Genomic DNA, 24,800 nt, shown 5'->3' with positions numbered 1-24,800 from the left:
GCAATGCTGCCCCATAGCATAGAAAGGTACAGACTGATTAAAGGGAAAGCACACATAAGAAAGGCCCTGAAAGGGCTAGGTACCTGAGAGTCATTGTACACATTCACAACGTTGACTGGCCTGTGGGTATCACACACAAAAAATACACTGTCTTCATCAGGTTGAAGGATATCCAGTAGGTCTACATTGGCTCCACAGTTTATGAGGATGAAATAGCAGAACTGAAAGGAGACACACACTGTGAAGGAACTGTGCCAAGGAGGCCCCTCCTCCTCTGCTGAGCACATAATGGCAAGTGGCCTGGCAACTGCCCACAGCTAGCTTGGTTACTGCCTTTCCAATGTGACACTATAAAGTAGGATCTGGGGCTCTTCTGCTTCCTGAAGAGCATGCAGAGGCTTAGCAAACTCAAGACTTGTGTACAGACTCAAACAGCTAATGAAGAACAGACCATGACTCCACACACATACCAAAAGCTCTCTTAATATTGCCTAACTATTCTGTCCTGCTGCCTTACTATATTAACAGTATTATGTGGGGAAGATTTGCAGTAAATCTTGGGCAGTCCATACTTTATGTCTCCTAAATATTAAGTCCTTTATCAAACTATCCACTACATAACAACCTTTCCTCAATAACACTCAAATGCCAGGCTGTGGGCTCACACTTGCAATATAACACTTTAAGGTCAAGGAAGGGGCACTGACCAAGAGTTCAAGGTCAGGCTAGGCTATCAAGTAAGATCTTGTCTCACAACACGGAGGAGAAAACTCAATCGGTACAGGTACTTCATCTTATAAATATATCTCTTCCAAATCATTCTGGAAGTGGTCAGGGACTCCAGAAACCCTCTACCAAGCCCCACCTACTCCCTATGGGTCCCACAATGTCCCATTTCTCATCTGGCCCCAGGTAGAGGTAAGGAGTCTTGGTTCTGCCATTTAATTCCAAAGGAAAACCATATTTTTGGAAACTGGAATGTATTTTCTTGAGGAGGTAACAGAAAGCAGTGGTGTATCCTAGGAAAATGAGTGAGATCAGAATACATGCTGTCCACATCAATACCTTTTTTTATTTTTAAGACAAGATCTTGTTATATAGTCAAGGCTAGCCTCAAACTTGCTATATGTATTTTAGACTTGCCTCAAATTGCTCATTTTGTGTGTGTGTGTTTTTTTTTTTTTCAAATCTTGACTCTGCCATCATAATTTGAAGCGTAATGAAATTGAAACTTCAAAACACACTTATTGTACTTTAGAACTAGGAAGAATGTAACTATTAGGAAACTGCGACTGAGTAGAGTAGCCTAATTCTTCTAAAATTCATTATTTCATACCTGCTCTTTATGTTCAAGAAATGCAGTTTCAAGTTCTTGCCATCCAGAAACTGGAACCAGCGTATACTGCACGTGGTCGCACTGAAACAGGGCCTGGAGAGAGAACATACTGTCAGAACCCTATCATTTAGGATAACTTACCTTGAATCACCAGAAACAAACAAATTAGCTAAGCTGAGAGATGAAGATCTATGTACCATGCTGTTTGGTAAAACAACAGTAGGAACTGGGCAGCAGTGGCGCACACCTTTAGTCCCAGCACTTGAGAGGAGAGGCAAGCAGATCTGTGAGTTCGAGGCCAGCCTGGTCTACAGAGAGAGTTCCAGGACAGCCAGGACTACATAGAGAAACCCTGTCAAAAACAAAAAACAAACAAACAAAAATCAGTAGAAGGTAGGTGGCAGGGATGTGAGTGTGTTCAGTGTACAGTTCTGCCAAATCTGTCAGACTTTGCCAAAGTCAAACACTAAGGGAAAAAGTAACTTTAATTACAGATGTTCTGAAAAGTTCCTGACCCCCACTTATGGTAAAAACCACAGTATAGTTAAAGCCCCAACTAATGATCCTCTCTAATAGACTAGAAGCTCCTATAATTCCAGGGCTCCCAGCTATCACAGTCCTCTCTCAAATTCCATCTTTGATAGGCCATTTACAGGTTCGACGATTTCAGAAGTGAAACCATTTTCAATTGGGTTTTTGAAAACAAACAAACAAAACCAAATAAAAACACTACTTGTCTCACCGATTACCCTATACTTCTCTAGTCCCAGCATAGTTCAGAGAGGGACTGTTGGGTCTCTTTGGGTCACCAGCTCCCAGCTCTCTCTGGTTCCTGCCCAGCTTCCCTTGGTCCCTTCCTGTCTGCTCCCCACCTCTTGCTGGGGCCAACCCTGTTCCTTCACCTCTTGCCGCTGCCCTATCTTCCTAAGGTATTCAAAGCTCACCTGAAGGATCTTGCAAGCACACAAGGCATCCACATCCGAGGCCACAAAGAGAAGAACCCTCTGTTGAAGGAAATGCGGACAGGTGAATTGAGCACAGGGACTTCAAACTCTGTGGCAACACCCGGTCCTGCTGGCTCATTCACGAACACTCGCCCTCATCCCTTCCCCTCAGATAAGGTTTGGACCAAGATCGAGGAATGGGAGTCACCTGGTTGTGGACCAGCTCATAGAACTCCTTGCGGAAATCGGACACGAACATAGCCACTGCGGCCGGATACCCAGAGCTGTCGCTGAGACACCGGTAGCTGGGGAGGTGGTCAACACTCCCGCCAAATCACGGCTCTTCCAATTGGCCCACGCCAGCAGCCAATAGTTCTTAGCCTTCCCTCCTTTCTGATTGGGTCCTATCGCGGGACAGCCAACAAAGCCCTGCTATTCGCAGCGGAGAAGTCCCGCCCCCGTCTCCACTCCCCTAAAGAGGCATCATCTTGAGTGTGGCTCGAACTTTGTTACTGCCTTTGATTTCCAGTTACCCAAAACCCCCTACGCTCGGCGGACACCTTTACTTTGGGAAGGAAAGCCTACATCTCATCCTGGAATACTCAGGAAAATATACTCCTAGACATAGTAAATTCAGTTACATATCGTTTGAGGACGGCAATTACGTTTACTATGCACTATAGCGTGTACTTCCGCCCGAGTCCATAATGGCTGAAGCCAAAGCCGGAAGCTCTACCTGCATTCTGGGTATTGTAGTCAATAACGAGAATGGAGCCTACCAAATTTGTTTGGAAGGGGATACTATCTAAACATTAGGAATAGTCGCTGTCCTGTGAAATAAGTTATCAAGAGGTTTAGTATTTTCTTTAAATACTTTTCAAAATTCAGGCATCTCCGTTACTTTCTGCTTTTCTCTGCCGACGCCAGGCCTCGGGACTCTCTCTGTGGTGTCCCTTCCGTCACTTCCGGCGAGCCTCTCGCGGGTTCTGGGTTTTAGAGCGTAGGCCGCGGTTGTGTAGAAGCAGCTCTGGGTTTCTATTGTAAGGTTCACGAAGAGAAGCGGAGTCACCAAGTTCTGTCAGTCATGGTAAGCTGGTTGGGGATCGGGAGCCAAGTGAGACCAGTGCTGCCTTCGGCGCTCGGAGGGGAGGGCTGGACCTGGCGGCGGAGGTGCCGAGTCACCCGGGCCTGCCTCTGGCCCGCTCCGCTATCCCAAGCGCTAATGTCCAAAGTGGGATCCATAGTTTCGAGCCACCCCTTTGCGTCTTAGCTTGTCGGAGCCATGACTCGTATGCTTCCTGGTGGGACTGCAGCCCTTGAGGGTAGAAAGGAATCTGCTACTTTGTGTCCATAGTTCTCTTAAGATCTCTACACGCAACAGGTTTCCTTGAACACAAAGTTAACTGGAGAGAGTTCCTGGGGACTGGCGCGAGGGAGGAAAGTTAAGCTTTGCCTAATTTCTGTTGACTTTTATACAGTAGAGATGTTGTCTTATATAATGGCTTAGGACATATGTCACGTTGTGATAACGACAGTAGGTAATATTTTGGATGCTTTTTTTTTTCTGTCAGCACGCCCTTATTTAATTCCTGCAGTCCTCTGGGAACGTAGGTAGTTATTATAGGAACTGAGAGATCTAAGAAGTGAGACACTGAGATTTGAAGTCACACCTGTCTGACTGCAGTGATGTTTCATTGCTACTGTATATCGTGTTGACTCCATGTCACATGTCTTAAAAACAAGAAGTGGTTATTAGATTTTACTCAGGGTGTCACTGTTAAATCTTTTGTTTGTTTTTCTCTGTAGCTTTGGAGGCTGTCCTGGAATTCATTTTGTAGACCAGGCTGGCCTCCAAATAACAGATATCCGCCTGCCTCTGCCTCCAGAGTGCTGGGATTAAAGGCGTGTGCCACCATTGCCTGGCTAAACCAAATTTCTAAGTTCATTTATGTAACCAGCACTGAGTACTTGATGTGTTATGCATCGACGTTTTAAACATGGACGGACGATAGGAGCAGTAGAGGAGGAGCAGGTCATGTTCATGGGTGGATGAGTTGGAGGGATATTGCTTGGGTGCTGCATACTACACGTATGCTTTTTATGTTTCAGACAGAATCAGCAGATAAGGAGCTTTTGATGAGCTGCACCTCCCACTTTACCCCTTCATTCAAAAGGGGTTTTGTGGGTTATTCACGTAAGACAGTCAAACAGTTCTGGTGCTTAGGGAAAAAGATAAAAGATTGAAAATGTCTGTGCTAGTAACTGAAGAACTATCCTGTAAGATTTTTTTGGTGGGGAGGTGTGTGTGCATGTGTGCTTATGCAATAGAGGAGGGGGTGTTATGAGTCTATATCTGTGCATGTGAGGTCAGCAGACTACCTTGGGGGCAGTCCCTCATGTCTTGACACAGTGTGGGGGTCTGTTCTGTGCTGTGAGCATCCCGGAGAAGCACTTACCTTGACTCATGGCCAAGCAAGGGAGGCTTACTGGAGAAAAAAAGGGATTGCTGTAAAGAGCCAGATGAGGCCAGGCATACACGAGCGTAAATTGGCAAACAGCTTTTCCAGCACCTGGAATGCCTTTTTGTTTTCCTGCCCAGTTGACCTGTGACATGTAGGTCTCTGATGAGGATCTCCTCTTGAATGCTTGCTTAATAGCCATTCTCAGGTGTTTTCTGCCCCCATATCTGCTTCTTGTCTTTATTTAAAACCCCAGACATACGTTGTTATCCTCCTTGTCTTTAGCATGGAATTCACTAGGGCAGAGAGGTGGGATCTGGCTTTTTGGTACCCAAACATTACTAAAGTGATGTTTCTTAAAGCCCATATCAGAGCTGAGCAAATAGTAGGCACTCAGAAAAAGAGGTGGTATTCTAAGTTAAGGGTGGAGGGGAAAAGCCTCCAGATAGTTACAAGCCCAGACAGGAATGTGCCAAGTTAGAAGATGGTGGATGGTCAGTAATGAGTTTCTGTGACGTGTATGTAAGGTCCCACCTTGATCTGAGAATAGGGAATAGTAGCAGAAAGATGGGAAGGGAAGGTCTGGTATGACTAAGTTTTACTTTAGTAAAGTTGCAGTGTCTACAGATAATGAGAACTGGACCTGAGGGATGAGTTGGGGAGGTTCATGTGCTGACAGAACACTTTGGATAATGAGATTTTAATTGTTACATTCTTTGGCCACATTTATCAGCATGGATGACTCGACATGTTTAGTCTTTGGTCTGAAGAAATATGCCTTTGAGCTAGATACACTGGCTACACTTGGAAGTCCCAGTTATGTGGGAGGCTAAGTCACAATCTCTTAAGTTCAGGACTAGCCTGGGCAACAAAAGGAGTCTTCATCTTTTTTATTTTTGTATTATTTTTAAGTAGCTTTGTTTGTTTTGCTAATAATACCATTTCTTTCTTCCTTCTAGTTCTCTTTCAACATGTTTGACCACCCAATTCCCCGGGTCTTCCAGAACCGCTTCTCTACACAATACCGCTGCTTCTCCGTGTCTATGCTTGCAGGGCCTAATGACAGGTCAGATGTGGAGAAAGGAGGGAAGAGTATGTGCTTGTTTTTATTTTGAATAGTAACCTTTCCTGCCCTAAAGTCTATGAATGAGCCTTGTAGCCTTCCATAGCCCTTATTTTGCATGTGGGCATCAAACACTAGCGTTATAGTAAAAATGTCACTCACCCTAGGGCGTGGGTGATGGGAGTAGGGTGCTAATTATGTATGATGACTGAGTGCCATTCAGAGCACAAAAGTAAATAACTTCAAGTAAGATTCTTTATGAAAAGTCATTATAAAATTCTGAGCACCCTAAAATCACTGTTTAAAGCTTTTAAAAGATGCATCAGAAAGTATACATCTTGCCTTTACTTTGTTCTTTCCCTTTATTTTAATTTACTTAATATTCCTGAAATATTCTTTTTCACAGTAATTATGCCGCCCTCAGCCCTCGATCAACTCAGTAAGTATTTCTAAGTAACTTAACAATTTAGGTAATATAAGTGGATGTCCGATGTGAGCCTAGGTTTTTCATTGTGTTCAGATCACGGTAACATTGGTCAGGATGTGGTTAGAATCCTCTTTGAGGGTTATGTTGGGTTAGAAGGACCAAGGCCACAGTACCTTAGACGAGGCAAGGTGTGTGTGGTTGTGCTTTCTACTGCTTGGCACTGTAAGCACCCTCAGATAAGGGAATCTTCCATCCAGCCCCTGATCTTATTGTCCGCCATGCCTCAAGCTCTTGTCTAGATACAAAGGTGCAATGTGAAAGTGCTTGAGCGGTTCATAGTGTGGTATGGGCTCACTAGGTTGTTCCCTAAAGGAAAAATGGTTAATTTACTAGAGGACCATGGGAAGTGCTTCTTCACCTCCTTTCTAGATAGCTTTCCTGAGCTCCAGGCCAGAATTTTTCACCTCCAATGTGACATTGCATCCCAAGGAAACTGGAGGTTGAGCCATAACTTTTTTCCTGTGCCAGGTCCGGCCCCTTGTGAGAAGAGGCACATGCTTCCTTTTTTAGGTTATGGATAGCCTTAGTTATGGATGCAGTCTTGGCTTTTGGAACTTGATGTTCTTGCTTTGAATTCACCCTGTGGAGACTGGTTATGGGATGTAATGGTGACTCACAGAGTCCAGGTGCCACTTTGCTGTGTTTGGGCTTTGCACTTTGCCTGCTTAGCTTCTTTGGCTTTCAGTGTCTCCAAGCAGGGACACCATCAGTGCCCGTTATTGGAGCTGCCCTTCTGGTTCTAGTGACAAGTGGGGAGGTGACCTATGAGACAGGATGGGTCCTTGGTCTTGCTTTGGGGATGAGTTGACCAAGAAGCCGAAGTGTGTCCCTTATAATAGTGTCCTGGAAGATGCTCAGGAACTGAGCTTCTACCAGATTAGATCAATGTTCAGTGTTTTTTGTTTGTTTGCTTGCTTGCTTGCTTGCTTTTAGTGTACCAGGGATTCAGACAAGCTAGGTGAGTGTGTATTTACTGAGTTATTCCCTCAGCCCTGTAGAAGGTTTTCTTCTTTGAAACTGAGCCTTGAACTTAAAATCTTCCTGTCTTGACTTTGTGAGTGTCTGGGTTACAAGTATGTGCCACTGTGCTCTTGTTGATACTTCTTAAGTGATAGAAGAACCCCTTTCTATCCAAGTTAAGACCAAGGGAGTCCTGATCTGTGAAATGCAGGTTATGTCTCTGGCTGTAGGAAGTGTCATAGAGGCCTGGGGAGTTGGGATCTTTGGCTGGAGCCTGGCCTGGGGCACCCAAGAACATCTAGGGGTCAACTTGTAGCTTCCATGCCTGGGGTTGTTTTAGTGATACAGAGCCTACCTCTTTGGCCCTGGGCCACTTGTCTCAGTCACCTTTGTGCTAGCAGTGTCACCTTAGTGAGGCTATTTTCCAAGCTGCTTTGGAGCTTCCTCCCCAAGCCCTTCCCTGATTCATCTCACTCATTCAACATTTAGAGGGAGGCCAAAAGTCCCCATTACTTACTGATGCTAAGTGGTCTTCTCTTGCTGGGTGTGGTGGTGTACAATTATAGTCTCAACACTGGGGAGGCAGGGGCAGGCCTTTGAGCTGGAGGCCATCTAGGGCTGTGGAGGAAGTCCTGGTATGTATGTTTAACCTGACAGGCTGCAGTCTACTTCAGTGGCAGAGTTCCCAGACTTAAGCAGTTTTGTTCTGGATCCTAATGTCACTACTCCTGAGCAGGGTAATCTGGGGCATGTGATTTTTAACCACATGTCTCAGTTTTTCCTGTTAATTTAAAAAGGGAGAGTTGGGGCTGGAGAGATGGCTCAGTGGCTAAGAACACTAGCTGGATTCCCAGAGGTCCTGAGTTCAATTTCCAGCAATCACGATTGCTCACAACCATCTGGTGCTCTCTTCTGGCCTTCAGGGATATATGCAGATAGAACCCTGTAAACATAATAAATAAATCTTTAAAAAACAAAAGGGGAGAGATGATAGTACCTTCTTGATTATTCTTAGAAGATTAAACAAATGCCCAGGACATGTTGGTACTCTCTCAACCCTTATCCCAGTGTCCCAGGCTTTTCCTGTTCATATGGCCAGGCTCTCCTTTCTGTGCCCTTGTGGCTTTTGAGTCAGTGTTCCATCAGTCCTGTCTGCTGTCTCCTACCCTCTTTGCAGCCCTAACTTAACTCTCAGACCACTAGAATATGGAGACATACTGTGTGTGACCTTGCTAAGCTAGGGCTACCCACTGGGCCTAGATACAAGTTTCTGTTTTATGTGTTTTCATCATAGTCTCTCCCTTCTGTGACTCATTCTCACACCTGACCCTAGCCATCTTGCCTAATTGCTGGTCATTCCTTGAACTGGCTGAGTTCTTCCCTCCATTTCTTTGCTCAGCTGCCCCTTTCCTGGTTGTGTGTCTGGTGGCTGACCTGGCAATACTGGTCTTTGGGGTTGGGAAGCCTGTTCGTACCTTGATCTTTCTCTCTGTCCACTCTTCCTGGGTTCCTGCAGCATCTGGTACTGTAGTGAATGTCAGTTCACAGTCTCATCTATCTAAATAAAGAACTTTAAAGGAACAGATTTTTGGGCGGCATGTGGTTGGTACTTAAAACATTGATGAATAAATAAATGAACATGATGCCTTTATGAACCATAATTTTAGAAAATCATGCCTGTGCTGATGCTGCATGACTTAAGTCACCAAGCTCCTCTAGGGCCACATGATGTGTTCTTATGGACAGTGATATCCTTTTGACTGAGTAGTATGGGAATGTGGGGGCAGGCACTGAAGCTTAGTGGTCAAGGCCACAGGACAGGGCATTGGGTGAGTAAGGTTTCCTTCACAGGAACTGGTGGTAGGTGGGGTACCTGATTGTGTCTTATAACCTCTTTGTTCTTAGGCCGGCTCAACATTACCTATCCTATGCTGTTTAAATTGACCAATAAGAACTCAGACCGAATGACACACTGTGGTGTACTTGAGTTTGTTGCTGATGAAGGCATCTGTTACCTCCCCCACTGGGTAAGTTGGGCTGCTAGGGTCTGTAGAGTCTTTCTCTTGAGGACCTCATAAGTAGAGACACCCCTTTTGCATGCATGTGCATGCCTGAGAATCCTTCCAAGTAAAAAGGCCCAGTAAGAGTAGGACATTCTCAGCAGTGTGCTGTTTAGAACAATATGGTTGGCTGTGTAGATACAGGTCAAGCTGATGTGAAGGATGTCATTGTAGAGCTGGGTGCTTCATCAAGGGCAAGAGCAGCTCTAGAGCTTTCCTTGGAGCAGGGCACTGTTAAGAGCGGTTTTCTTGCAGGCCTGGTCCCAGAGCTGCACCAGCCCAAATAACACACAGAGACACTGTATTTGATATAATGCTGTTGGCCAATTACTTATTTCTTATCGGTTAGCTCTATCTTAAATATTAACCCATTTCTATTAATCTACCAGAGAGAGGACCCGGACCTCTGTTCTCTCCAGTCTCTACGTCCTGACTCCTCCCTATTCCTTCTGGAATCCTCCTTGTCTCCTAGTCCCACCTATCTTGCTTTCCTATTGGCCAACAGTGCTTTGTTCATTAACCAATACGAGAAACATGGCATCTCCCATCAGGGCACCTCAGGCTAGCAGAACTACCTAGCACTGGGGGAGGACCCTGAGGTGTTAAGCATTCTATAGCGTGGTTGTGAGATTGCACACAACCCTTCTTCCCTTCCATCTCTCCCTTATGTCCTTTGCCCATTTGACAAGCTCAGCTTTGGAAAGCCTTCCCAGTGAAGCCTATATCCTTTTCTTTGTGCCTTAATGGTGTCAGATGACCCAAAAGCCTCTGGGTAGGCTGTGAATGGGGCTGAGGACACAGAAGTGCTTTGCTATACTGGGCAGCTCTACCACCACCAGAACAGTGCTCTGGTGCTTCCTCTACCACTTGCTTGCTCTGTCACAGTGATCCACACATTCCAAAGGAGTAGCTTTTCCTTTTCATAGTTCCATATGATTCAAGTTCTAAAGATCATTTCTTGTCCATGCCACCCTTTTCCAGCTGGTCCCCAGGGTGTTTGATGAGTTGTGGCCATGCTCTCCCCAACAGGAGCCCTGCTTGGACTTGCAACTCCTACTTCCAGGCCTTCCATGTGCTATGTGTGTTAGTGCCTAGACTTACTATGGGACTTGTGCTAAAGCCTAGATCTGACCTGCTTATCACTTACACGTATCGCTTACTGCCCTTGCACAAGGCACAAAGCAGTGTCCTGTTGTAGCAGGCCTGGTCTCTGAAGCTGCACTAGATGGGTGAAGTTCTGGGTAGTGATTCTTTCAGTCCTTCTCTTCCTGTGGGGACCCCTATGGCTCACCTAATGACATGAAGTGAGAGGAAGTGACAACACTGTGCTCTGAAGATCCTCCCTTTAAGTCTGGAGCTTACAACTTGGATGGCTACTTGACTGAATTCTTTGACAACTTTAGCCCAGGAAGCTATCTGAATTCCTTTCTCTGAGATGCCATGTGACATGTAGGATGCCTGTAGAGGATGGGTCTGTTTTTCCTTTGTGGGCTGGCCTTCCAGTTCATGACATGGACAGGCATTTGCCTACTGTCTTCCAGCTTCTAGTTCAGGTGACAAGGGGGTATGTGCATGGGTGATTTCACTTCGCTGGTCAGTGAACTTTATCTTACCTGGAGCTGCTAAGTTTCAGGGAGAACCGGGCTGCAACAAATGCTAGCCTATCTCCTAGCTGCTGGACCCTTGCCTGTTAATCATACTTACTATTAGTTTGCCTGCCAGCATTGAGAAACTATCAGACCAGGGTCTGCCATGCTATCTACACCAAAGTGCCCACTAATGGACCAGGCAGAGATCCTTTTGCTTCCTTGTTGTCTATTTCTTTCAGAAGTCTTTTTCTTCTGCAGGGCTTGGTCCAACCCTTTTTCCTGCTTCATGATGTCTGTGGCTATGTCCTGCTTCTGTCTGGGGGAGCAGTAGGCTTCCCTTCAGCCTGTAGGTGCCCTCTTGTTCTTTGCTCTAGAGCTTCATGCCACAGTTACAGTTGCCTCCTTCCTTAATGATAACTTTGTATTGTACTGCTTTGACCTATACTAGGCTGACTCTGGACATTAGGATATCTGTTCTTAGGGTTGCAGAACCCTTAGTCTAAGCCAGCTGCCTGTGGCATTTGAAGGAGTGGCTACCCTCCATTTTTGTCATTTCCACCCCTTTAGCACAGTGTGCTGGAGTCTCTGCAGTCTTGACCTGGGGCTGTGCCTCAGCCTGCCTTAATCTTAGACGAGTGCCTCCTTACTTGCACCAAGCCCTTGGCCCCTACTTCTTTCTCTGGAATATTTTCAACAGGATTTGCATCTCTGTAGACTTGCTTCAGTCAGCCTTTCATGGGAGGGGCCAGCATTGGGGCTCCTAAACATAAAAGGAGGTAGCTCTGTTTTGATTACTTTCGGGGTGTTAGGGAAGGCTAGTGGAAATTCACTTTGCAGTTCTTTCTACTCATCTATTTAAAATTAGCAAAAAATCCATTCTGGGACCTGCAACCTAGCCCTCTGCCCCAAGTATGCCTCCCTGCCTCTGACTTAAAACTTGGTGGTACTGCATTGCCCTAGTTTACTACATGCCAGATTCTCACAGCCTTCATTTATGACTTCCTGTTCCCATCCTCAGTCGTTATCCTTCTTACTGGGTAGTTGATCAATGCATGTCTATTGGTGTCTTTTATGACCCTCTGTAGCAGACATCTCTGGGGCCTTCCTTGACCAGCCTTTCCTTGTATGGCCATTCTACCATAAGTATGGTCCTGATTGCTTTGGGGCCTTGAATGCTGCTAGTGGGACAGCTTTGGAGCTGGGGATATTGTATACAGGAAGCTGCATATAGATAGCCTTGGCACAGACAGATCACAATGCCTGATGATGCAGCCTCAGGGGAATCCCTTACTGGGGGGGTCTGTTTCCCTGTATGTCCCTCACTTGATTTTTCTTCTGTGACATTGTATCACAGTTAAATTCTTGTTCCAAGTCTTTGTCCTGGGCTTTTTGCCGCCCCCCCCCCCAAATAAGATTTGACCTGCTCAGTGTACTGACTGGCAGATGTTAGCCATAGAGGCTTCTTAATGGAGATTTTTTTTTTTTTTTTTTCATTTTTAGATGATGCAGAATTTGCTGTTGGAAGAAGGGGGCCTGGTTCAGGTGGAGAGTGTCAACCTTCAAGTGGCTACCTACTCTAAGTTCCAGCCTCAGAGCCCGGACTTCCTGGATATCACCAACCCTAAAGCAGTGTATCCTTTTGACATAAGACTCCCTCTATAAAGGAGAGTTCCTAGGTGTCACTGAACAGCATGGGGAACCACACATTGTTTCTGATTGAAGTTGTAATTGATAATAACAGCAGTCACTTTGCAGATACTTCTTAGACTCCAAAGCAGAGCCTTCTTTTAATTTTATGGCTACCTAGGACAAAGACCAAGATGCAGAGTATAAGAGGAAGGCTCATCTGCCTTTAATCAGCAACTCTCTGTGGAGCCTATGGCCCAGGTTCAGCATGAACTGAGTAATCAAGCCCACTTTGTGCTCAGAGTTAGGGCCCATTCCCTTCAAGATCATAAAGATTGGCTGAGTACATTTTCTGTGTTTTAGCAAGCAGGAAGCGAAAGTTTGTTATGGTTGGGTTTTTTTATGTTCACCTCAGCTTCAGCTGGGTATATGTATTTAAAAATTAAATGTGAGCACTGTAAATTAGGGACATGCTTTGTGTCAGATATGTATAACAAGATTGTGTCTAAAGGCAAACAACAAAAATCCTCAAACAACATAACATGTAGAACGCTTAAAAACAAACACACAGGCAGAAACTGCTCTTCCTTCCCTCCCCACCTGTTAATTCTCCACTCACTGTTAGCAGCAGGGTGTTGTGCCAAGGGTCCATTCCTGGAAGCCAATGGGCCATTGTCTGAATAGGTCCTAGACAGGATGGCTTTAGACCTAGATTGGCTGAGTCCTAGACAAAGGGGACATGTTGGATACTTGTTTCCATAGTATACACAGTGGTAGAAGTGTCCTGTCCTGGACATTTGTAGGAAGAGCTACTTAATTTAGCCTTCAAAATGACCTACAAATGTTTTACTGTCAGTGCAGGATGGGTCTGGTTGTCATTATATCTCTTTTAGGATCCTTGAGTTTTCCCATGTTATAATATAGATTTGTGAAATTGCTTTCAGGGGTCTTTTAAAGATTAAAAACATTTCTTTCGGGTATGTCTATGTGGAAGTGTATGCATGCAGATACTCAAGGAATCCAGAAAAGGGCATTAGAACCCCTGGAGCTTGGGTTGTAGGTGATAGTGAACCATTTAATGTGGGTGCTGGGAACCAAACTTTGGTCCTCTGAAGGAGTAGTATTCTTAACCACTGAGCCATTGTCTCCAGCCTCCATTTTATTTTTTAATTATGTGTATGGATGCAGGTATGTGTGTGTGAGTCTAGATGCCTTTGAAAGCTAAAAGAGATACCCTGGAGCTGTAGTTATAGGTGATTATAAGCTGTCCAGGATGGGTGCTGGGAATCAATCTTGGGTTTTCTGCAAAAGCTATATTCACTTAACAGCTGAGTCATCTCTCTGGTCTTAGAGGCTTTTTCTCCTTGTCATGAGGAGAGTGTCACGTTGGTCAACTGCTATTCCTGGGTATGACTGATAGGGTAAAGACAATTTTGGCATATGTAATAGTTTTCATTTTAGCTTGACTGCTTAGAATCACATAGTAGGCATGTTTGTGAGTATTTCAAAAGAGATTTAACTGAGGTGGGAAGACCCCCTTGGATGTGGGGAGCCCCATCAAATGGGCTTGGTCCCAAACTGAATACAAAGGGAGAGGGAGTAAACTAAGTTAAGTGCCATCATTTCCTTTTCTGTTTTCTGATCCACCGAGATGTGGATAGATACCCACCTACCTCCACAGCTACAAGCCTCTCCTGCCGGCATGCTCTTCCCCTTTTGATGAATTTTCTTGAGGGCAAACTCCGAACCTAAATAAATTCTTCCCGAAATTGCTTCCTGTTGAGTATTTGGTTACAGGGATGAGAAAAGGAACTTAGATAGTGTACATCAGAGAATGGGGAGCTGACCATTTGCCAGGGCCTACCAGCGTAATTCTAGGAGCCAGTCTTGCTCCTGGAGGTTAGCCTGAGGAATAGTGTGCCATAGAGGATTCTGGGGAATAGTCATCCATTGTGTTAAAGCTGTGTGGTGTTTCATGGTACTGTCTGCCTGAGATGAGCAGCCATAACAACCTCCCACAGACACTTGTTTCCAATTGAAGGTTTATACCTTGTCATGATGCCTTGACAGCATGTATGCAGATTAGAAAATGCATTGAGAAACTTTGCCTGTCTGACCACTGGAGATGTGATTGCTATCAACTACAATGAGAAGGTAGGTGAGCCTGTTACATTACTCCTAAAAGAATGTTATGCTACTGTGCCTGTATATCCTAGAGAGAGGGAAACAACAGGCCAAAGAATTGATTCCATGTAAATCTGTTTTGATGATCCAAAAAGTTTATTGGGGTGAGATACAGGAGCATGGGTGAGCTGGGGTGTGACTTAGGGAGGATGCATTAGTGGAATTTGCTAAACAGTTTACAGGCAGCTACTTAGGGGTGGGGGGAGGGGAGGTTCTTGAGTCTGGGAACTTTCCTCTGGTCTTTGTGGGCACCAGGCATGCCTGTGGTGCACATACATACATGCGGACAAAACATTCAGAAACTTAAAATAGAAACAAATTCCATCACACCACACCACACACACCTTCCCCTGCCTTTTTTGTTTGTTTGTTTGTTTGTTTGTTTGTTGAGACAGGGTTTGTCTGTATTGCTTTGGAGCCTGTCCTGGAACTAGCTCTGTAGACCAGGCTGGCCTCAAACTCAGAGATCCACCTGCCTGTGCCTTCTGAGAGCTGGGATTAAAGGTGTGTGCCACCAACGCCCCGCCCCACCCCCAACTGCTTTTTAAAAATTTAAAAATCCTTGCTGACTGAGCCTGGTGGTATATGCTAGTAATCTGACCGTATAGGACTATTGTAAGTTCAAGGTTTCACAAGACTCCCCACTCCACAAGAGAATGAGTCCATCATTGTCCACTCTGGTATTGAATTAGGTTTCTTTCTACAATTTTTTTTTTTTTTTTAAATCATCTAGTTGCTGCCTGTTCTTTGATTTTTAGAAATTACCTGGGTTCACATTTGGAGCCCTAATTCACTCGGTGTGATGGTTAATTTTTTTAAAAGATGTGTGCATGCATGTATGTGTGTTTATCTCTAGAATAAATCATTGGGCCCCCAATGGTGGTTAATTTTGATTGCTGCTTAATAGATTTAGAAACACCATGGGATCAAACCTTTAAGTATGTCCATGAAGGAAGGAATTAGTAAATAAGGTTGACATGGGAAGACCCATCTAATCACTGTTCCTTGCATTGGGGTCCTAGACTGAATAAAAACAATGCAAGCTGAGCACCAGCATCCATTTCTGACTGTGGCTACAGTGTGACCAACTGCCTTGAACTCCTGCTTGAACTCTGAGCCAAAATAGACTGTTTCCTTAGTTGTTTTGTCAAAGCAATGTATGTTCAGAAATATAAGCTTAATACTTTTATACTTATTCATTACCTCTACTTTTAAAAACATCTGTTAATGGGCTGGAGATACATATATGATTAAGAGCACTTGTTGCTTTTACAGAGTACCCAATTCAATGTCCAGCACCCACACAAGGTTCACAACTGCTTGTACCTCTTCTTCCAGGAGATCTGACACCCTCTGCTGACCTATATGAAAACTAGGCATACATGTGGTACACATATATACATACTTTGCAGGCAAAACATTCATAAACAAAATAGAAATAAATATTTTCTTTTTTAAGTCTGTTTTTAAAAAGTCTTTGCTGGTGGTGCTTGCTAGTAATCTGACCATCTAGGAGATGGAGGCAGCAGGGTTGTGGGTTCAAGGTTAATCTAGACTACAAAACAAGTCAAACCTACCCCCCAACAAAAAAAAAAAGTTTGTTTTTTTTTTTCCTGTCCTTTTATCTAAGCCAAGTCCTCTGCTATGCTGGGAGTAACAAAAAACAAGCTAACTGGGCCCCTGTCCTTGTTATACCCTCTCTTGAAAGCAGGCAGCCCTTTGAGAAGCAGAGCCTGTTGTGGGACAGGATGGCCATAGAATTTGGCTGCTTGAGGACAGTGCATCTTGGGGTCTCTTGTCATGGGAGTGTCCATTTTCCTCTATGGATCTTCCCTTAGCCACTTCCTGACTTAAGTCTGTCGAATCTGAGTACTGCTTACCGTTCATCCATGGTTCTCTACTGCTCAGATCTCTTACTCAAGACAGCTTGGTAGATGAGATGACAGGTGAGTTCCCACAAAGCTCAATAAGGCATCACTTCCATGCTCTCCATCAAGGCTTTCATGTCCCCTTAGCATGACACTATGGGTGCCTCTACAAACTGATGGCTGTGGAGCTGTGCCAGGACTGACCTACAGGGTTCAGTAGTGACCCCAGCTTGGCATAGTTTGGCTTCCCTGAGACCATTGCTGAAGTCCTTCACAACTAGGTCCCCACAACTGTGTTGGGGCCCTGGTCAGCCAGTTTTTCCCATGGTGTCAGTGTAGGGACCCAGCTGTATCTCTAGTGGTTGGTTCCCTTGTATATTGAGTGTTCAAGTCAATAATACTGAAGATTTGTATGTACTTTCTGTTTCTATTCATTCAAACCATAATGTTTTGGGGGTATAAACTTAGTTAATGTCCTTATCTTTATTTTTGTCAGATTACTTTAGGTATTATCTGTTAGCAAACTGTAATCTATAAGCAGCTTCACATTATTGCTTATAATAAAGTGATAATGATTTTTTTAATGGTGATATTCAAATTACTGTTAAAGTTTTTGCACAATAAGGAAGAGTAAGTAGATCATATAGCACTTACATAATTGGGATGAAATTTAAATCCTCACTTTAAGAAATCTGTTTTCTTACTATTGTTTTATTACTATTTGGGGGAGTGTGTGTGTGTGTGTGTTGGTCAGAGGATAGTCTTATGTACTACTGGGTATTAGTCCTTGACTTCCACCTTGTTGGTACAGTGTCTTATTCACTACTACCTGGAGCACACTAGCTGGCCTGTGCACCTCCAGCCATTTTCCTGTAGGGGCATGCCGAGAGTACTTGTATTACTGTATCCAGCCTTTATGTAGATTCTGTGGATCCAAACTCAGGTCATCAGCCACTGTTTTACTGAGTGAGCTAGTTCTTCATTTAATTTTATTCATTTGCTTTTGCAGTGCTAGGGAGTGGGCCTAGGGCCTGGCACATACTGTACAAATGCTGTACAGCCAAGCTGCAGGGTGGGGCAATGCAAGTAAAGATACTAGTCCCATGATCCTGGTGATCTGAGTTTGATCCCTGGTAGGAGGAGAGGACCAACCTTTGACATGTATACTCTGACCTCCACCTGTTCACTACCACAGTTGCATGTCCATCTACACTTTGGGTGTCTGTGTGAAACAACAACGCTATACAGCCTCGGCCCAATTTCTTTTCCCTCCCTTCCTCCCACTTTCTTTCAGTTTTTCAAGACAGGGTTTCTCTGTGTAGCTTTGTAGACCAGGTTAGTCTCAAACTCACAGAGATCCTCCTGCTTCTACCTCCCGAGTGCTGCTGTTAAACAGTAATTCTCCACCCACCCAAGACAGGGTTTCTTTGTGTAAACAGCCCTGGCTGTCCTAGAACTTTGTAGACCATAGTGACCTTGCACTCACAGAAATACGTCTGCCTCTGCCTCTTAAGTTCTTGGATTAAAGATGTGGACCACCACACCTAGCTGGCCTGCTTTCCATCCTCCCTTTTTTTTAATATAAGCAATACAATTCATTTATCTACTGATAGGCATTTTGGAAGGATAGACTTAGCATTACTGGTGTGAGCATTCTTACACTTGTCTTTTTAAACACTTAGCTAATTCTTAGAATAAATGCCTAGATGTGAATTTCTAGGTCAGGAATAATCTTTTTTAATATGATGCTAACTAGCTTGTGGAATTAAACCCACATGTGGGAACTGTTACCTTTTGATCTGAACTCAAAGCAGCATTGTCAGTGCTGGAAGGCATAATGATATCGTGAAGCTAGGCAGTGAGCCACAGCAACAGAGATGTTGCTTAGCCCTATTACTACCTCAAAACTTCATCTTTCTGTTCTTTCTGCAGATCTATGAACTGCGGGTGATGGAGACCAAACCTGACAAGGCTGTATCCATTATTGAATGTGACATGAATGTGAGTGACTTTTTCAGATTTTAGTGAGGTCAGGCCCCCAGGAGGGTGTTACACAAGGGGAAGAGGAGAAGATACTGTCAAGAGGATTAGGAGGAGGCCATTTACTTAGTAGTCCTTAGGGAATGGGAGTGGCAGTCAGTTGACTGCACTTCGCAGACATCAGGTCTTTGAAGGAGTGAATGTTTGAATATTAGGAGCTAAGTGGGAACATATTATTGACAAAACTGCCCCCCCCCCCAGTTACACTGTCTCCTTTCATTTATGTGACATCCTAAGTTGTCAGGCTTTAGAAATGGAAGACAGATTAACGGTTACCAGGAACATGTGAATAGTTGTAGTACTATTTAGTACCTTTCCCATGGTGATAGTTATATTTAATCACATACACAGCTCCCCAAACAACAGTGTTTATAATGTTGATGTTCTTGTAGTGATGCTGAACTGTATAAAGTGCTGTTGGTGAGAAAACTGGGCAGAATGCACATTCAGTGCTCTTGCTTAGAACTCTCAAGCTACTGTTATCTGACTTAGTTAAGGAGGCTGAGTGTGTCTCATAATTTCACCTTTTATTTTCAAAACAGGTGGATTTTGATGCTCCCTTGGGCTATAAAGAACCAGAAAGACCAGTGCAGCATGAGGAGTCAATAGTAAGTGGTTTTCTTGAATTCTTCCTGATTGATCATGTGTGGGATATTTATACCCATGCTTCTCTTATTTGTTTTAATTACATTTAAATATGTTGTGTTGGGGTTTGTGTGCATAGCATGTATGTGGAGGTCAGGACAACTTTTGAGAGTTGGTTCTCCTTCCACCATGTGAGTACAAAGAATTGAACTCAAGTCTTCAGGCTTGATGGCAAGCATTTTCACCTGGTGAGTAAACTTGCAGGCTCATTCCTATGTTTGTGAGTGGACTCTGCAGTGGCTGGCTGGGTCATGGTCCTTACTGCTTTTCAGCCTTGCCTCCTAGGAGGACAGTGTTTTCTAGCTGGTGGACACTGGGGCAGCAGTGGAAACAGGAGGCTCTGGGCAAAACTGACTGTCCACTCTAAGAAGCTCACCTCTTGTTTTTCTGTTCTCCTGTCAGGAGGGTGAAGCTGACCACAGTGGCTATGCTGGAGAGGTGGGCTTCCGTGTAAGTACCAGGCAGTGTGTGTCTCTCTGCATCCTGACGCCAGGAACTGTTCCCACTGATGTTTTGTGAACATTAGCAGGATGTAAACTCTGGGTACCCATATGAGCAAATGAATCAGGCACTTACTCAGTTACCAAACCTTTCAATATGTGCTTTCTCTGGAACCTTGACAACCCTGAAAGGCTTCCAACTTCTCTTTTTCCTTTCAAAACATAGGACTTTGGAATGATCCCTAGGTAGGTAGGTAGGTAGGGGTGTGTGTGTGTGTGTGTGTGTGTGTGTGTGTGTGTATGTTGGCAGGGTGTCTACCAAAAATCAAATTAGTATAATAATATACACAGCCCTTCCTTTTCATTCATCAGTTGTTAGTACATTTTTGCTTTTACCTCTGAAAACACAACCTGCTTTTTTGCCCATATTATTTGCAAGTTAGATGCATGTTTGTTAGCCAGGCTCCCTGGTAAACAGGTAAAAATGGCTCATGTGCAGGCGCTGAGGTGCTGGGTAGATCTGTGGGAAGGAGCACCCTGGCAGGTGTTTGTAGCAGAGGTCCACCATCACTGCTTCCGTCTCTCCTGTATGGCTCTTGGGGCTTCCTTCAGCTCTCTGAGGAGCTGGTGGAAATATCTTGGCTGGCGGCTCTCAAGGGGCTCTGGGTATTGCCACTAGCTCACACCTAGTCTGAGGTCTCTAAGTAGAAAGCACATATTGCTCACTCTTGAGGTTTAGCAAACATCCTCTTGACTTCACTGTTTAGGCCTTCTCTGGTTCTGGGAATAGACTGGATGGAAAGAAGAAAGGGGTTGAGCCCAGTCCCTCCCCCATCAAGCCTGGAGACATTAAAAGGTAGGCCTGTCCTAGTGTGTCCCTGCTGAGTGATTGCCATTTTCTGAGAAAGGTCTGGCACAGACCTTTGTATCAAAGCTCACAACACAGGAGTGCCACATTCCAATACTGGAAACAGACCGGCAGGCTACTGGGTAAGTTCAACCCCTTACTTTCCCTGACAGTGGTAGAACATGGCAGTGTTGGTCTAGGGATTCATGATAAACCCTCTTCTGGTGGCTCCCAAGTCAGGGATAAGTATGTGCTAGCTGTCTACTATTTGTGCAGGAAGAGAATGCTGGGGTGGGTTCCAGTGTAGCACTTTGAGAGGAAGTCTGAGGCTGGGCCCAGAGCCCAGCTCCCCTATCTCACAACTAGTGTTTTTCTTTGTGGTTGCTTCCTAGTAGGTGCAGAGTGGGTAGAGCAGTGTATACCAGATAATTGCCAAGAAGGCACTTGCTGCCTCATTCTCTCCCTTTCTCTTTATTGTCAGAAGTAAATCTTAGTTCTTCTTGGAACTAACCTTTCTCCTTGTCTATCACCTTCACAGAGGAATTCCTAATTACGAATTTAAGCTTGGTAAGATCACTTTCATCAGAAATTCACGCCCATTGGTCAAAAAGATCGAAGAGGTGAGTTTATTTCATTGGTCATCAGTTTTATTTATTAGTAATGACTAGTGTTTTTGCCATCCAGAATGTTCTCAGATTAATGTGATTTCTAGCCACCAAGTCTATGACGTGGCAGCTCCAGACTGATCCACTACCAGACTCATACCGTTGAGACACCAGGTTCATAATAAAAGTATTTTCTGACCTCACAAAAGATACCTCTGAGAAGTCTTTCTGGGGACTATACTTTGGGATGTACTTAATCGCATAAAGGAAGTAGAAACAGCTGGAGCCAGTGGTGGTTCACACCTGTAACTCTAGCACTTACAAGGCTGAGGCAGATCTAAAGTCACAGGCCAGTCTGGGCTATAGAGCAAGAAAATGGCAAGTCCTAGCTTGAAATGGATGAATGGGTAGAGTCTTGCTGTGATCAGATGGACAGAGGAGAGAGAAGTAAGCAAACAGGAGGCTGTGTGGCAGAGGGACTGACTGTATCTGTTGTTCACATGGCTCTGCACTTGCATGGCTGTCATCATGTAAACTTTGAGTTTCCTTAGAGGTGCAATGGGTCACACAGTGGGTGTGAAGATGTGTTTTGGGAATTGCAGATTCCTCTGCCATAGGAAAGGAGGTAATGCCTCAGCTCTCCAACAGTTAAAAGCATGTGGGGGAGGGGGAGACTGCTGGTTTTTCTGTGTTAAAGGAAAAAAAAACTTGCTGCTTATAAAAGAATTGATTGCTAGTGTTTCTTATGGTTGGTTGGTCAATATATAAAAAGCACCTTTTAATCCAGAATTCCCTTCTAGGTGAAAAACAAAACAAAAAAACCAAAGCTGTGTGCAAAGACTAAGCCACTTATTTCAGCAGTTTAGTACACTGCCACCCTGAAAGTAAGAGAATTTAGATTAGAAACTCATGGCTCTGAGATTTGGGGATTAAGTAAATAGGTGCAGAAAAGTGACTGGAAATTAAATTTGTGTTGGTGAAGTGGAGGGTGATTTTTCTGTTGGAGTATTACACTCTTTACATTGAAAATTATTGTTGTGGAGCTGGAGAGAGGGCACTGACACAGAGGACCTGGGTTCAGTTTCCAACACCCATGTGGTAACTCAAAACCACCTGTACCTCCAGTCCTAGGGGGAATCTTGTTCCCTTTCCTGGCCACTGTGGGCACCACATGCACATTTTACACAGACAAATATATAGGCAAAACACCCCACACATAAAAAAATTTAAATACAGAATGATTACTGTGTAAAAGGTTCCCAAACTATCATGGTTCAATTTAGAATTTTTCAGCTCTGGTGATATGAAAGTGATAGATATTCAATAGAAACGTACTTAAAGTTTTGAATTTTGATCATTTCTTGGGCTAATAAGTGGTGTGATCCTTCTGAGTGCTGGTGACAGCAAGGAGCCACAGGTTCCCTTCCCTCATGGGCACAAGGGTGGTGTATAGTTGGGCTGGGGTGTTTGGAAATGGCTTTTCACTTTAATAACTTCAGCTGAAATAGCTTATTCCCTCCCTAAGTTGAGGAGGTTGTGCAGTAAATCTAAAAACAAAAGTGGTAGTAGACTCACAGCTGTGATTTGTAGGTTTCTCAATGCCATAAAACTCAGAGACATTTGGGGTGTATGTGTGCCAGTGCCCTGGAAGTCCAGAAGAGGGAGTCAAATCCATTGGAGTTATAGGCAACTGTGAGCTGCCCAGCATGGATACTGGGAACTGAATCTGGATCCTCTGAAAGAGCAACTCATACACTGACCCATCTCTCCAGCTCCTCCAGAGGCATTTCTTATTATGAATAATAAAGTAGGGAATATAGATAGGGACACACAGGTCCATAGAATAAAGCAATCATTGTGAAGTTTGAGAAGTTTCTGAAAATAAAATCCTGTTTTCACACCTAGGATGAAGCTGGGGGCAGATTCGTTGCTTTCTCGGGAGAAGGGCAGTCGCTGCGGAAGAAGGGAAGAAAGCCCTAAGTCCAAAACTGTTGGCTGACTGGAAAATAAAAGATGCATTTGCAACATACTGGCTTATGGTTATTGGCTCTGACAAGTTCAGAGAATGCTCTCTAATTTATGGTTTGTTTAGTTACCTAAGCTTGTTGTAGGTGCAAAACAGAAGTGGAGCTTGTGTGCTTAACCTGGGGAAGAGACATTGCTCTCAGGTCCTATGGGTGGCTGCCTCCTCTGCTTCATGCATTCTGCTCCAGGGCTCTCCCAGACCAGACCTCACAGGGCTGTTCCCCTTCTTGCCTTGCTCTTCCCTCCCAGGTCTGTATAGGGCATTGTTTTCAGCAAATTATAGCACTCAGGCCATGAGCTGAGTCCTTGGCAAAGATGGCCTCTGCTTTTATTTACAGTGACTTCTTCAGAAGAGATCTCATCCAGACGAATTCACTCTTGTTTTGACCTGCTGGCTGTCAGTGAATTCCATGCTGAAGCCAAATATGGAAGTCAGAATGAATAAATACTAAAGTATGCCCCCCCATGCAATTTTATTTACCACCCAAAGTTATGATTGTTTTTCAAGTACTAGGACTGAGCTGAAACCTCATGAATATTAAGCATGCCACATTCTCTGCCACTGAGGTTCCCCCCATCTCATTTTCTTACTGTTTTATTGTCCTCAGCTCTGCACTTTGTATGATGTACAATCTTTTGACATGCTGATCATTATTTAAAATTTGTTCCTTGAGAATAGTTCTTATTCAAAAATTAAATAAACTGATTAAAACTCTCCTCTAGCTGTTTGATACATGGATTTGTAGCTTGGGTCACTAGCCAGTAGTCACAGGAATGCCCACGTAGAGCAGCCTATACTGCATAATGTCATTACAAGACTTAAGAGATGGCAGGGACAAGTGAAACTTCCTGACACTTGCCATGGGGATAGTCACACCTAACAAGGTCCCCATGGAGGGTGTAGTTTCCCTATGGGTTGATGGCTCTAGGTATCCATTTACTCTTAGTGAGAAATGTCCAGAAACAACATAAGTGGATTCTATCTCTGTGACACATCATCACTGGCCAAACATGGCTTTGGAAGGTATAAATGCTGTGGTACCTGCAAGACCTGTCATAGGGGGATGTCGAAGTTTCACTAGCAGCAAGGCAGCCTTCATTTATGGGATTCTGTTGGCTACTATAGATTTTGTTCAGCTGGGAAGATGGTTTGGTAGTTAAACAACACTTGTTCTTGCACACTATCTAGGTTTGGTTCCAAAGCACCCACATGGTGGTTCACAGCCTTCTGTAATTCCAGTTCCAGAGATGCATACATGGTGCATACATAAGAATGTATGACTGCATGTTTGCATCAGAGTACAGTCTTCTGCCACCTTGAGGGATACGGGGTTCAAACTCAGGTCCTTGGTTCTGTTCACAAGTGCCTCTTAAGAGATGAGCCTTCTCATGACTGGCCACCAGTTCTCTCTCAGAAGTGTGCTGCCACATGGGTGCTGGGAATCAAGGTCAGTCAGTGTTAACTGAGCAGCGACCTAAGACCCATACGTTGGCTTTTTTTTTTTTTTTTTTTTTTTTTTTTTTTTTTTTTGAGACAGGATCTCACGGTATATCCCTGGCTGGTCTTGAACTCACAGAGATAACCCTGCTTTTGTCTCCCTCCCAAGTGCTGGGATTAAAGG

At 44.3% G+C, this 24,800-nt stretch overlaps 2 protein-coding genes across 2 annotated transcripts in view; one reads left to right on the top strand and one right to left on the bottom strand.

Moving 5' to 3' along the window:
• Cdc45 (cell division cycle 45) overlaps nt 1-2,710 on the bottom strand; it is a 33,708-nt gene extending 30,998 nt beyond the window's left edge. Inside the window, exons 1-4 of the mRNA XM_051191007.1 lie at nt 2,489-2,710; nt 2,281-2,340; nt 1,337-1,429; nt 84-221 (exon numbers count right to left, since the gene is read on the bottom strand). Coding sequence (XP_051046964.1) covers nt 84-221; nt 1,337-1,429; nt 2,281-2,340; nt 2,489-2,539 — 342 coding nt within the window. The 5' untranslated portion in view covers nt 2,540-2,710. The remainder of the gene's footprint in view (nt 1-83; nt 222-1,336; nt 1,430-2,280; nt 2,341-2,488) is intronic.
• Nucleotides 2,711-3,211: 501 nt separating this feature from the next.
• Nucleotides 3,212-23,890, top strand: Ufd1 (ubiquitin recognition factor in ER associated degradation 1). Its single transcript, XM_051191006.1, has 12 exons — nt 3,212-3,367; nt 5,699-5,831; nt 6,209-6,241; nt 9,155-9,276; nt 12,399-12,529; nt 14,606-14,678; nt 18,509-18,577; nt 19,159-19,224; nt 19,664-19,711; nt 20,469-20,557; nt 21,087-21,168; nt 23,059-23,890. The coding sequence occupies exons 1-12, from the start codon at nt 3,365-3,367 to the stop codon at nt 23,131-23,133; spliced, it is 924 nt and encodes a 307-aa protein (XP_051046963.1). The 5' UTR covers nt 3,212-3,364; the 3' UTR covers nt 23,134-23,890.
• Nucleotides 23,891-24,800: the final 910 nt, after the last annotated feature.

Source organism: Phodopus roborovskii, unplaced genomic scaffold (genome assembly GCF_943737965.1).
Source record: "Phodopus roborovskii unplaced genomic scaffold, PHOROB, whole genome shotgun sequence".
Classification (NCBI taxonomy): Eukaryota; Metazoa; Chordata; class Mammalia; order Rodentia; family Cricetidae; genus Phodopus; species Phodopus roborovskii.
The sequence above is the reverse complement of the archived record's forward strand: the minus strand, read 5'-3'. Positions and strand labels throughout refer to the sequence as shown.